This window comes from Podarcis melisellensis (assembly GCF_964234715.1).
Source record: "Podarcis melisellensis genome assembly, chromosome: 4".
NCBI lineage: Eukaryota > Metazoa > Chordata > Lepidosauria > Squamata > Lacertidae > Podarcis > Podarcis melisellensis.
The window spans coordinates 32,020,132-32,033,399 of NC_138531.1; the positions used below are offsets into that span (position 1 = coordinate 32,020,132).

Here is a 13,268-nt window from a genome sequence, read left to right on the forward strand (position 1 = left end):
ATTCCTGACCACTGGCCGTGCTGGCTGGGGCTGATGGGAGTTGGAGTCCAGCATCCTCTGGAGGATCAGAGCTTCCTTGGCCCTGCTGCAGACAATCCTAAAAATTAATTGGAAGTCTCACCATTAGCTTTCATGAGATGTGACTTGCACCTGTCACGTATAAGGGCTACAAGTCTATATCAATAGTTTTCGGTGAATGTACCCATTCAGTCATAGTCCTGATCATGTAGATTTATGGCTGGATCCTTTCTATGACTTCCGCCCCAGGCTTCCAGACTGAACTTGGCTGCCCATTGTGAAATATGGATGGCCTGCAATGCATGGCAAATAGAGCTGTTTACTCAATCCTCCATATTTTACACCAGGGCTGAGGAACCTGTGACAGTGCAGGTGCTGCTGGCTGCAACTCCCATAACCCCTGCCCTTTGACCCTGCTGGATATAACTGATTGGACTTTCAGTTCACCAATATCTGGAGGACCACAGGTTCCTCGGTCCTGTTTGATGCCAAATGAAACCAAACTTCTGCAGTGAGAATAACAATGTAGATGAAATGAATTTGCAGAGATAAATCAATTTTGCCTCTTCGGCAAAAATGACCATACGCCCAAGATTCATTTCTCCCCCGACCCCCCAAAAAGCTCACACTGTTGGGCAGGAAACAATACGTGGAAAGTGAGAAAGGAAGGGCATAGAGGCTGGGATCTGACCATTGGTAGAATTGAGGGAGGAGAGAATGGAAGCTGGTGGGGAGAAAATGAGGACAGGACACAGCACAGGAAGCTGCATTGTCCCAAGTCAGACCATTGATTCATCTTGTTGGTATTGTCTGCATTGACTGACAGCAGCTGTTCAGAGCTTCCCAACCCTACCAGGAGATGACAGCAAGTGAACCTGAGACTTTCTGGGTGCATATAATGTGCACTACCAACCCATGCAACCATCCTTCTCCAGAAGCCTTGTCCATTGTCCTTTCCCGGGGCTCTGTGGTGTCTCAGCTTTCCCCAAATATTGCTTATTTAGGTTTTCAGCTTTTTCTCGCCCCTTGGACTACCCAATCAGAAGCGAGTCCTTAGAATGCTGGATTGTTTGGCACAGGGACGCAGAGTCTGTGACCCTCCCCATGCTATTGGCTTCCATCTCCCATCAGCCCCAGCTAGTATGGTCCGTTGTGAGGAATGATGGGAGTTGTAGTCCAACAGCGTCTGGAAGGTCACATTCCTGGTGCAGTAGATACCACAGAATGTGCTTGGGGCTGGCTGTTTGTCAGGTTCCTGAGCTTGTAGATTGTCTACACCTTATTCAGTAAAGGAGATATTTCTAAAGGTTTGCTCTGTGTGTTGACGATATTTAACCATTTTAAGTAGTAGCCCCTGGATGATTAAAAGAGGGCATAGAATCTTAGAACTGTAGAGTTTGAAGGGACCACGAGGGCCGTCCAGTCAAGCCCCCTGCAATGCAGGAATCTTTTGCCCAGCGTGGGGCTCAAACTCACAAAGCTGAGATTAAGAGTCTCATGCTCTACCAACCAAGGTGTGATACCCCAGTAATCTGTGTTCTTTATATCTAGCATTATCTGCTGTTGATTACAAGGTTTCAGGTGCTCCTTAACTTCAGGCTTCGTAAGTTCACTTCAGTTTAGAATTGTGAGTCTCCACCTATTACAGACAGGGAATCAAAAGCGTGCATCACTGATGCTACCGCGACGTCCCTCCCTCCCACAAATGATAAGCGTTGAACCTGGGCTCTCCAATAGATAGCATTCCCCTTCCTTCGAAGTTCCAGATTTGCAGCGTTCCAGCCATGTCTCTGCTCTGTCGTGGTGTTTGCAGCAGCAGTAAATATGCCTGTTTTCTGCCAAGCCAGTCTTGGCACTGCTGCTGCGAGGATGACTGGAACGGCTTGAGGAACACTTAAGAGTCGCAGCCAAACGGGTGCTATAAATAGCCGGATCCTCCACTATTGAGCATTAGGACGCCTGAGACCAGGCTAAAGTGCTTCAGGCACCAGGCATGGCCACAAACGTGTGTGAGCTGCACGTGAACATGGGTGCCCGGTGCCCTGGATAGTTACGCAAAGGAGCTTAGTGCTGCGGTCAAAGTTGACCTCCTTAATCTTGTCAGAATCTGGGAAGGCCTAACAGTGCAATGAATAATGGAGGTAAGGATAGTTGCACACAGTGACCAATGTATTAAATGCTTTCTGCGTTGCTCTTTTATTCACCCATGCATTTACTTGTTAATTTTAACTCACTGTAGTCAATGGGCTCTGGCCAGATTTAACATCAACTATTCCAACAACACCAATGAAGAGTAAGTACGTAGATGATCTGTGGCCTGCCTAGTCCCTCCCCACTGCTGCAAAACATGCTCCTCACAACTGTAGATCAATTGTCCTCCCCCCCCTTTTTAAACCCTATTTCAGCTGCCATGCTTTTGTGGAAAATCTCTTCCTTGTAGATGATAATCTATCCCTTTCCTTCTGGTTAGTGATGCTGCTAGTTGGGAATTTACACACCGTAGTATTTAGTGGGGGGGGACGGGACCCCATGCCCTTGTATTTATAGCCTTACTTTGAATTGTAGCCACCTGGCTGATTTTGTGGAGCTTTTCCCATATAAATTTAGAGATAAAATCTGTCCATTCTTTTAAGTGGGCTGTGTTTTGACATAACACTGGACTCACGCGACATTTAAGCAAACTGGCTGACGTGTGAGCTGTGATTTGGTGTCACACTCCTCATTTCACTCATTTCTTAGTTATGTGGGAAAACAAGCCACTTGGCTTGGTATTATGTCCAAACCTGGGCTCATAATTTGTTTCTCTCCAAACAAACCCATGATCTGGAGCCAAGGTTTCACCCTTGGCTTCCCGATCATGGATTGTTTGGGAGAAGCAAACCATCAGTACTGGTTTGGATGTAATGGATGCCAAGTCAGCTGCTCTGTAGTTTGTTTCACCAGACAACTTAGAGGAGGAACAAAGTGGGAGTGCACGAGCTGTGTGTATCAGTGTGCAACTCAGGCTCAGGCTAACTTGCTTAACTACAGTTCAATCAGGAATGTGGCTCCTCTCTGCTGTGTGGGTCTCTGAGCAGCTTCCCCCCCCCTTACATAGCACCTGCATTGGTCAAACAAACCATAGTGCTGTTTGTCATGTCATCTGAACCCAGACCACAGTTTGTTTCAAACAAAAGCGCAAGAGACAAGCCAGAAAAAACATCAAGGACAAACCATAGTTTATTTATGGCTTACCGCTCAAGCATTGTTTGAAACCAACAATAGCCTTGGCTTGGTCAACATGACAAGCAATCCTGTGTCTTGGTTGAGCTGCATGGGGCAGACAATGAACCCACCTGGCAGTGGGAAGGTATTTCCATGGGTAAGCCTGTTTTAAAACAAACTGCGGCTTATTGTGATGTTTGTGCCAGGCCTAAGTCTCTCTTTCACCATCTCTCTCATGTTTAATATCGTGTCTTTTAGTTTGAGTAATCCAGGATGCTTTAAGGCAGACTGGATTTTCCTGGTATTTCTCCTCAATCAGATACAAAATAGTCTTGTAAAAGGTAAAAGTAACATTTTACTCGCTCAGAATACATGTTGCAGAATAACAGATGGTATATCTGTTACGAAGTCTAGCTTAAAAGGGAATCTGATCATGGAGCTCGGATTTAGCAGATGTCACCGAAGAGAGGAAGAGAATGTTCCCAGGCAGGGAGGAGAATATATCAGTACACCTTCCCTAGCAAACTTACAGGAAGATTCTGTGAGCTTCAGCTCCTATCATGTGCCTATCTAGCGAAAGATGAAATGTTGGTTTGACTGCATGTTAAATACCCCACCTATGGCTTCATAATTGTCAGAGAAGTAGATTGGGCAGGGAACAATCTTCAGGCACTATTCATTTCAGCTGGGCAGGCATTCTTGGTTTAATGATAGGAGTCTTACAGCCGCTCTCAAGAAATAAACAGCACCACGTACTATCTAGGTAATGGTGCAGAGGGACAACTTGACACAAACTCTCTATAGACATTTCTTATACTTCATCAGACTTTATTTCCCCACCCCACCCCACCCCAAAGAAAGGTGTCAGAATGATTCCTTAGCACACCAGGCCAAATAGATAAATTCTGGGCTGTTGTGTGAAAGATTTATTGCTGGCAAATGTGTACTAAGCTCTTTCAAAATCAGCCACATTTTGTGTGTGTGTGTGTGGTGTTGCGTTCCTGATATTCACCAACTATTGTGATGTGCACAATGTTTTGTATTAAACCATGCAAGTAGCCATTTGGGTAAACGTTAGGCTGGCCTCCTCTAGTCTTCCTGAACCTGCTCCCTGCTTGCTAGCTCTCCAGCTGCTGATGAGCCAACCATGTTTTGCTAAGTCCGTTGCACACTGTGTTATGCAGAAAGAAGGAAGAAAAGAAAGATGTTAAGGAGGAGAAAAAGGAGGAAAAGAAAGAGGAGAAAAAGGAGGAAAAGAAAGAGGAGAAAAAGGATGACAAAAAAGATGATAAAAAGGATGATAAAAAGAAGGAAGAAGAGTAAGTATAAATTAAGAGGACTGCATCTTTACAACACACTTCCTGCTCTGTACAGAATTGAATGGTATAATCAACTAACTGCTCCTGAGTCGTTTAGCCCTTGAGTGATTGTCGTGTTGAAACCTACAATCGGCTTTGGCTCTGGAATATTCAAACGGCGCATTCTAGAATGCTGCAGCCACTCAGGGACCTTCCACAACTTATGGAGAATTAGGGCCACCTCTCCCAGAATGTTGCGCAAACATGGGATAACTCTGGCACCTACGCAGAAACATTGCAGCCATCATTTGGTTCTGAGAGCTCCTTTTACAGGTGACAGCAGCATGATGTGAGCTGGTCCCCTGTGCATTTTCCGCACCATGTTGCCTTCCTGTATAAAGGCTTGCAGCTCTGAGTGTTAGTGCAAAACTCCTGTGACTGACCCCGTCCACATGGCCACACACCTTTTTAAACAGAAAGTAACAGCACTGCTGTAAGATGAATTCACAAAAATATGTAAACATATAAAGGATATGCAAGTCAGGCTTGGCAAAGCCTGTGTTTTCTGGTTGTCCCCTTAGAGCAGTTTAAGAAAGTGTTGACCCCACTTTCCCTCCTCTCCCCACTTGCTGGTTCCTTGGCACATTGGCCAGTTAGGGCAGCAAAACAAGCTGTGTGGGTGAGAGAGGAATGTATTGCAGCAGTCTTTGGTAGACTGCTGCACTCCAAATGAATTGGACTACAACTCCCATCCTCCCCTGCCAGGAGGGTACCAAGTTGGCAAAGGTTGTACTACAGGAAGGAAGCTCCTGCTAACCTCGCCCTTTGAATTTCTTGCACACGACTGGCCGCAGTGGCCGGAGGATTTGGCACATTCAGGTTTGATAGCTGAAGCTTCCAATACTAAGGTCATGTGTACTGCTAGCGTGAACAGATGGGGCGCCATCGATATAGCCGCTAAACCTATTTGCACTTCTATGAAGCGTAAGGCTATGCATGCATTCTTGGAGATAAATGGATCCCACTGACTTCAACAAGACTGCCTTGGAAGGAAGGGTGCATAGCATGGCAGCCTTGCAGTTCAATCCTACACAGGTTTACTCAGACATGGCCATGGGATTTGCGCTTTGGGTCACTACTTAAGCTTGTGCCCACCGATGAGGATCAACTTCCTTGCAACACCATGTCGAGGAAGGTTGGAAAGAAATAGAACGCTCAAAAGGCAAAGTAGATAATTGATTCCAAGAAGTGTGTTGCAAAGATTGCATCTCAACTACGCTACTGATGTGAGAAAACGAAGCAACAATAGTGGTAGTTGTGTACTTTGCGTGCTGTAGACTTGTAGTAATAGTATCTGCTGCTGTACTGTGATAGTAGTGATTGTGCAGATAGTGAAAGCTGGTTAAAAACAAGATGTCTAGCTTCGGCCCTGTTCTGCATTTACTGTACTGGCAAGGTTGTAAATGTAATGCTGATAGTTTGGTGGGCAAAGTCTTTCACATCTGTATGGGCCATCTGTTCGATACCCTGTTCAGTTCAAGCCTTAAGATGCTGTGAATGAAGCATCCTCAATTTAACCACAGGATGAGACCACTTTAGCTGACATGTCCTCTTTTGGGGGTCCTACATGACCACCCAGGGAGAAATTTTGCATTTTAAAGCAAATGTCCTGGATTTGGGGTTAAAATAAAAATAATAATAACTTGTGCATGGGATGGCCCGGGATCTGGCATGGGCGACTCAGGCTCAGCAGCGGAGCTATCAGGCGATTACCCTGAAAAAAACTCAACAACTTTTTGTGTTCGGATTTTGTACCTCTTGAAATATGGCGATTCCAAACTCGCTGATTCCAATTTATGAATGCCATGTTGGGCCATACCAGATGGACCAATGCTAGCTATAATGTATTTCTTTACGAAATTGCAGCCTTCAGTGTACTGGAAGTGGGATCTCTCTGGGACACGAGATGTGTCTGTGATCAATGGAATTTCATGTGCTCACATCTGCATATTCTTATTGCTATTATTTTATTTATTAGATTATATACCACCCCCTCATCGCAAGATCTCAGGGCGATTCACAGATAAAATACAAGTTAGAACAACAAGTAAAGCATTAAAACAAAAACAACGAAACAATAACCCCCCGCTTTCCCCTTCTTTTCAGGAAGAAGAAAGAGGTCTTTGTGATGGACCCTTCAAGCGATCTGTACTATAGGTGGCTGACCATCATTGCAACACCTGTATTCTATAACTGGTGTTTGATAGTGTGTAGGTGAGGATTATTCGTTGGTGGGTACTTCTATTGTCATTGCCTGTTTTGTCCTTTGTCTTTACTCCTGCGCACGTTAGATCTTCTTAAAAAACACAGCAAATATTTGTATCTGAATGCAACGTTGGTTGATTTTCCTTTTCCTACTCTTGTCCTGGTGTTTGGGTTTTTTCCCCCCATTATCATTTTTATAGTGCTTATTTATTTATTTATTTATTGGCGTTCTTTCTTCTGAGACAGTTGTGCAGATCGAGATAGTAGCAGTTTTCAAATCTGCTGACTATATTTGAAATCATATGCCTACCGTATCTAGCTTGCTTTGAATGTCACTGTAGTTCATTTCCTCTTCTTTCCCTCTCAAAATTCTACAACCTTGTTTTGCTTAATATAACCTTTCAGGCTAATTTTAAATATATTCATGTTTTATTAATATTTTCCCTCTTTTTTTGCGTGTCATTCACTTTCAGCTCGCTCTGAAATCTGGAATGCCGGCCTAGTTATCTCTTACTCATTAGATCCAGCTGTCTGTCTGTCTATCTATCTATCTGTTCAAGTGGTTTATATTAGCCCTACAATTCTATACTTTCATCTATACGCAGCTCTTTCTGAGGCAGGAACTGCCGCCCTCCCCTCCCCACCCCACCCTATCCTCATCTCATTTGCAGCAATCTCTTGCCACTTGTAACAACCTGTCACCGCCATCTGGTGGGCTGAGTAGACCTGCAGTTCACAGATCATGAATTATATTTTGGATAGGCTGCGCCCTTGCGCAGCTTTTCTTGGATAATTTGCTCAGTGCAGTTCCACTAAATTGATTTCTGCTCTCCACTTTCCTTACCAGTATCAGGAAGATAAGCACAGGGAGAATTACAACCTCAGAGGTTATATAGGAGATGAAAGCAGGCGGTGTTTTAACGTAAAGTTGAATGTGTGGTTTGCTCTCCCCCAGTGCAACCTGCCTTGAACCGGTTGTTAGCTCTAAGCAAATCTTCCATTCCTTTCTGTTTGTTTAGAGCCTGTTTTGATGAGCTTCAACTGGAACACATTACACTTTGGCTGATCTTGGACTATTCCTCTGATGTCATCTATGTCCTGGACACATTTGTCAGGTACAGAACAGGTGAGTTGTTTGAGCTGTTTCCAACCACGGAATCACACCATGAATGGCAGCAAACTCTGTCTGTCTGCATGAATCTGGACTCAGTTAAATTAGGGGGGTGGGATTCATGCTGGCTTTGGCTCAGTTATGTTCCCAGATCTACTTCTTGTTTATTTTTGTCATCTTGGGCCAATCAAGAACCCTTGCTTTGCTTTTACTGCTCAAATGAAGCTTAGGTGTGAGCAGAAAGGACTTGAGCATCCTGCTGCAGCAGCCCCCCATGCACTCTCAAAACCTGCTCTGTACAGCTGAGGGACCCTTCAGATTTTGGGGGTGCAAAGGAAGGCGAGAGAAGGAGAGAAAGGTGAAGTTCTGTTGGGTGAGCAGAAATCTGCTCATGCAATGTTGGATTCTGCCCACTGATGTTAAGATGAGCACTATATAAGACGAGTAATGTCATGTCTGGGATGCAGGTGGCGCTGTGGGTTAAACCACAGAGCCTAGGGCTTGCTGATCAGAAGGTCGGTGGTTCGAATCTCCGCGACGGGGTGAGGTCCCATTGCTCGGTCCCTGCTCCTGCCAACCTAGCAGTTCGAAAGCACGTCAAAGTGCAAGTAGATAAATAGGTACCGCTCCGGCGGGAAGGTAAATGGTGTTTCCATGCGCTGCTCTGGTTCGCCAGAAGCGGCTTAGTCATGCTGGCCACATGACCCAGAAGCTGTACGCCGGCTCCCTTGGCCAATAAAGGGAGATGAGCGCCGCAACCCCAGAGTCGGCCATGATTGGACCTAATGGTCAGGGGTCCCTTTACCTTACCTATATATGATGAGTAATGCCATGTCTTACCATTTTTGTGTTTACCACCCTGGGCTCTTTGGAGAAGGAGAGCAGGATAGAAATTTAATAAATGAAATGAGTGTGGCAATGCCTGGTCGTACCTCAGAATGCCTGGTCATACCTCAGAAGCTCCTGCAGCCAAACGGACGCCACGGAAGCCCTGTCGGACGTTCTGCTTCCAAAAGAACATTCAAAAACCGGAACATTCACTTCCAGTTTTTGATTGTTCGGGAGCTGGAATGTTCGACTCCCAAGGCATTCAGGAGCCGAGGTACAACTGTATTTTATTTATTTCAATAAATATTGATGGCAAAACAATATTTTGCTATAGATGGTCACAAAACAGTTAAAATATTGAAAATAAATATATTTGAAAACCCATGAGCAGCTTTCTGGGGTAGACAGTTCTGCTTAAGCAATCTCTTGCCTTCTCTGTCCTTTTGCTTTTTCAGGTTTCCTGGAACAAGGACTACTAGTTCGTGATGAAAAAAAGTTAAGACTGAATTATCAATCTACTACGCAGTTCAAGCTGGACTTGCTCTCTCTTGTCCCAACAGACCTGGGCTATTTTAAATTTGGGGTTAACTATCCTGAGCTGCGCTTTAATCGGCTGCTGAGAATTGCTAGGCTATTTGAGTTTTTTGACCGTACAGAAACGAGAACAAACTACCCAAACATGTTTCGAATTGGGAACCTTGTCTTGTACATTCTTATCATTATCCACTGGAATGCATGCATATTTTTTGCTATTTCCAAGCAGATTGGATTTGGAACAGACACCTGGGTCTATCCCAATATATCCCATCCAGAACATGGACGTCTGTCCAGGAAATACATTTACAGTTTATATTGGTCAACATTGACATTGACAACCATTGGCGAGACTCCACCTCCTGTGAAAGATGTAGAGTATCTGTTTGTGGTCATGGACTTCCTGGTTGGTGTGCTCATCTTTGCTACCATTGTCGGTAACGTAGGCTCAATGATCTCTAACATGAATGCCTCTAGGGCAGAGTTCCAGGCGAAGGTTGATTCTATCAAACAGTACTTGCAGTTCCGAAAAGTCACCAAAGACTTGGAAAACAGGGTTATTAAATGGTTTGATTACCTGTGGACCAACAAGAAAACGGTGGAAGAGAAAGAAGTTCTGAAGTACCTCCCTGATAAACTGAAGGCTGAAATTGCCATCAACGTCCACTTAGACACACTAAGGAAGGTACGCATCTTCCAAGACTGTGAAGCTGGACTCCTTATTGAGCTGGTGTTGAAGCTAAGACCCACGGTCTTCAGTCCTGGAGATTATATCTGCAAGAAAGGGGATATCGGAAGGGACATGTATATTATTAAAGAAGGGAAGCTGGCTGTCGTGGCTGATGATGGTGTGACCCAGTTTGTGGTCCTAAGTGATGGCAGCTACTTTGGAGAAATCAGCATCTTAAATATCAAAGGCAGCAAATCTGGCAACAGGAGGACAGCCAACATCAGAAGTATAGGCTATTCTGACCTGTTCTGCTTATCAAAAGATGACCTGATGGAAGCTCTCACTGAGTACCCTGATGCCAAAAAGGCACTAGAAGAAAAAGGACGGCAGATTTTGATGAAAGACAATTTGATTGATGAGGAAGCAGCTAAAGCAGGAGCGGATCCCAAAGACCTGGAGGAGAAAATAGAAAAGCTGGAAGCTGCCCTAGACATTCTCCAGACCAGGTTTGCTAGACTCCACGGAGAGTACACTGCGTCTCAAGCCAAAGTCAAGCAGAGACTTGTAAAAGTGGAGACAAAAGTGAAGAAGTTTGGAAGTGGTACGCTGTCAGGTGACGAGGGTGAAAAACCACAGGAAGAGAAAAAGAATTAAGTGGGCACTTTGAGCATCTTCATTCAGCTCAGAATATTGCATCAGAGAAGAGAGATGCACATGAAAATATGTAAACAAGGCTATTTTTATATGGACCCAAATTAATGGCATTTGTAGCATTTTTAACTGAAGCAATTGTCATGTAAATAGGAAATTCTTATGTTTTATGATATTTTTAGAAACAGTTCTTCACTTCCTTTTTGTTGTTGTTCATTTTGTATTGGTTACGGGTTTCTTATGAGTCATGAACAGACCTCCTTGAAGGCAGAGTGTGTGCATGTCTGACTGCATTTGTGATTGATACCTTTCACTATGTATTTGGCATCAAGGAGGTCTTCTATAAACTAATAACTTAGTGGACTGTACAAACAGATGCATTCATATAAATAAGATCACTACTTGCACCATTTCTGCTTTGAAATCATAGCAGCCTCCCAGTGAATATAATTTATCCACTTTCACATAAATTTATTCTACTCATTTTGAAGACACTAAACACTATATAGAACCATCTATATAGTACTTGCTGAATGTGTGAATGAGCTACTTGTATACTTATTTGTCACAAATCTCCATATAGTTCTACTTATGATATTATTTGGTTGTTGGAAGGGCCTGACGGAGTTCTAATTTCTCTACCTCAGAGAATTACAGATAGGCAAAATTGGAGCAGTAAGTAGGGCTGCTGTGGAAATGACCTCTGGACTTTTGTTCAGATGTATAACATTCATTCCAGAACTGAGCTGAAAAGAAACCAGTTTCTCAGTTTTGCAGCAGAAACTGGTTGTGCACAGTGCTGATTGGATGGTGCCTGTAACATCATGAATCCATAATCCCCCCTCCCCCTGTGGTTGTTTTTTGTTTGGTTTAAAAAGGCAGTGAATGAAATTTTAACTGCACAAAGTGACCCTTTGAATAATAAGGCAGATAGATAGTATTGAAGCATGGGGAAAGGGGACAAGACTGCACCACCAATGACCGCCACTTTCTGAGAATTTACAGAAATGAGAAAAACCATGCTGCGTTATTCTGATGCTTATCCCATATTCCTAGTACTCTTTCTCTGTTCATTGCCCCTAAATTTACTATTCACTTTGGTTTTTAACAAAATGCAGGGTTGTTTTTTTTAGCTTTTCTGCGCTGCTGACAGTCCTCTGTAGTTTCCTTGTCGTTTTTCTACTGTGCAGCAGAAGTCAGCATGTCATACAATATTTGCAAGCCTTTACTGACAGACAGCACTATAAGACAACTCAGCCATGTGAAATAAGTTCCCCCACATTCTTCTTTCTCTCTCTCTCTCCTCCATATTGCTGCCATTCCTTACACCCCTTTCTATGCTAATACATAACAATGAAGCTGTTAAGCAGAGGAATGGTGATTTCCTCTCGTCTTGCCCTATTGCCTGTCAATTTCACAGCCATTGCATAATAGTGTGTTCATTTTCTTCAGGCATGTCCTTTTACTGCTTCTAGGGGAAAGTTTTGTTTCCAGTAACCTGTAACAGGCTGTGAACTGTAAAAAAGAAAAGAAAGAAAGTTAGAATGTGATGTACCTAATTTATAAATTCATTTCTCATAATTAAAAGTGCAGCATGCATATTTAGTCAGAAGTATGTTCCAGTGGGTGGTATTCAACTAAGTTTTCCTCAGAGTAGACCTGCTGGAATTAATGCAGCAAAAAAATTATTCAGAGTAGAGCCATTGAAATTAATGGCTGAATCTACTCTGAATAAATTTTTTGCTTGATACTGCCCCCCCCCACCTGTGAGTTGGATCCAGTCTAAGTTAGTCACACACAGTGCTATTTTTCTATAAAAATTGCTGCCGGAACTCACCGTGAATACTGCCCTTGTTCTCTTATAATGGCAATGGCACCCACCTGAGAAGGGCTGGAACTGAGTTCCAGTGAGTGCTGGCTGGGGAAAAAAGCCCTGGTTGCACATAGGTCCCATTGAACTCAATGTGAAAACTTAAACATGACTAATTTAATTGCCATTGATTCAGTGCGACCCAACTGCAGTGAATCCAGGACTAGAACCCAACTCTCAGTGTCTAACATGATGCCCTCCTTAATACAATCGTACCTTGGGTTACATACGCTTCAGGTTACATACGCTTCAGGTTACAGACTCCGCTAACCCAGAAATAGTGCTTCAGGTTAAGAACTTTGCTTCAAGATGAGAACAGAAATCGTGCTCCGGCGGCGCGGTGGCAGCAGGAGGCCCCATTAGCTAAAGTGGTGCTTCAGGTTAAGAACAGTTTCAGGTTAAGAATGGACCTCCGGAACGAATTAAGTACTTAACCCGAGGTGCCACTGTACAGTGGTTTAGAACTGCAGCCTAAGTTTGTTTGATGGTCTGAGACACAGCAAATGTAACTGCTCGAATTGTACCTCAAAGTTATGCATGGTACTGCCTCATGATGTGGAAAACATCAGAAGGAATGCTGAGTTGCTTTGATGATGCTCCCTTGGCAGCCCCAAAGCGCTACTGAGGTGAAACAGAACGCAATCACGAGGAGCTGAGGTGAGTTAAGGCAAAGGAATCACTCGCTTTAGTTGCCCACCTATGACAGAGGCTAGGAATCTGTGTCCTGTCAGGTGTTGTGGGACATCGGCCCCAGCCAGAATATGTAAGCAATAATACAAAATATGAAGTTATTAAAATGCATAAAATGTACAACTCATC

General features: G+C 43.8%; 1 protein-coding gene across 2 annotated transcripts in view; it reads left to right on the plus strand.

Moving 5' to 3' along the window:
* Nucleotides 1–12,657, plus strand: part of CNGA3 (cyclic nucleotide gated channel subunit alpha 3) — a 36,787-nt gene extending 24,130 nt beyond the window's left edge. The window contains exons 5-9 of one of the 2 annotated variants that reach the window (XM_081907577.1): nt 2,258–2,311; nt 4,407–4,541; nt 6,687–6,794; nt 7,805–7,911; nt 9,180–12,657. In XM_081907577.1, coding sequence (XP_081763703.1) covers nt 2,258–2,311; nt 4,407–4,541; nt 6,687–6,794; nt 7,805–7,911; nt 9,180–10,582 — 1,807 coding nt within the window. In that variant the 3' untranslated portion in view covers nt 10,583–12,657. The remainder of the gene's footprint in view (nt 1–2,257; nt 2,312–4,406; nt 4,542–6,686; nt 6,795–7,804; nt 7,912–9,179) is intronic. The other variant, XM_081907578.1, reaches the window with a different exon arrangement.
* The last annotated feature ends 611 nt before the right edge of the window (nt 12,658–13,268 follow it).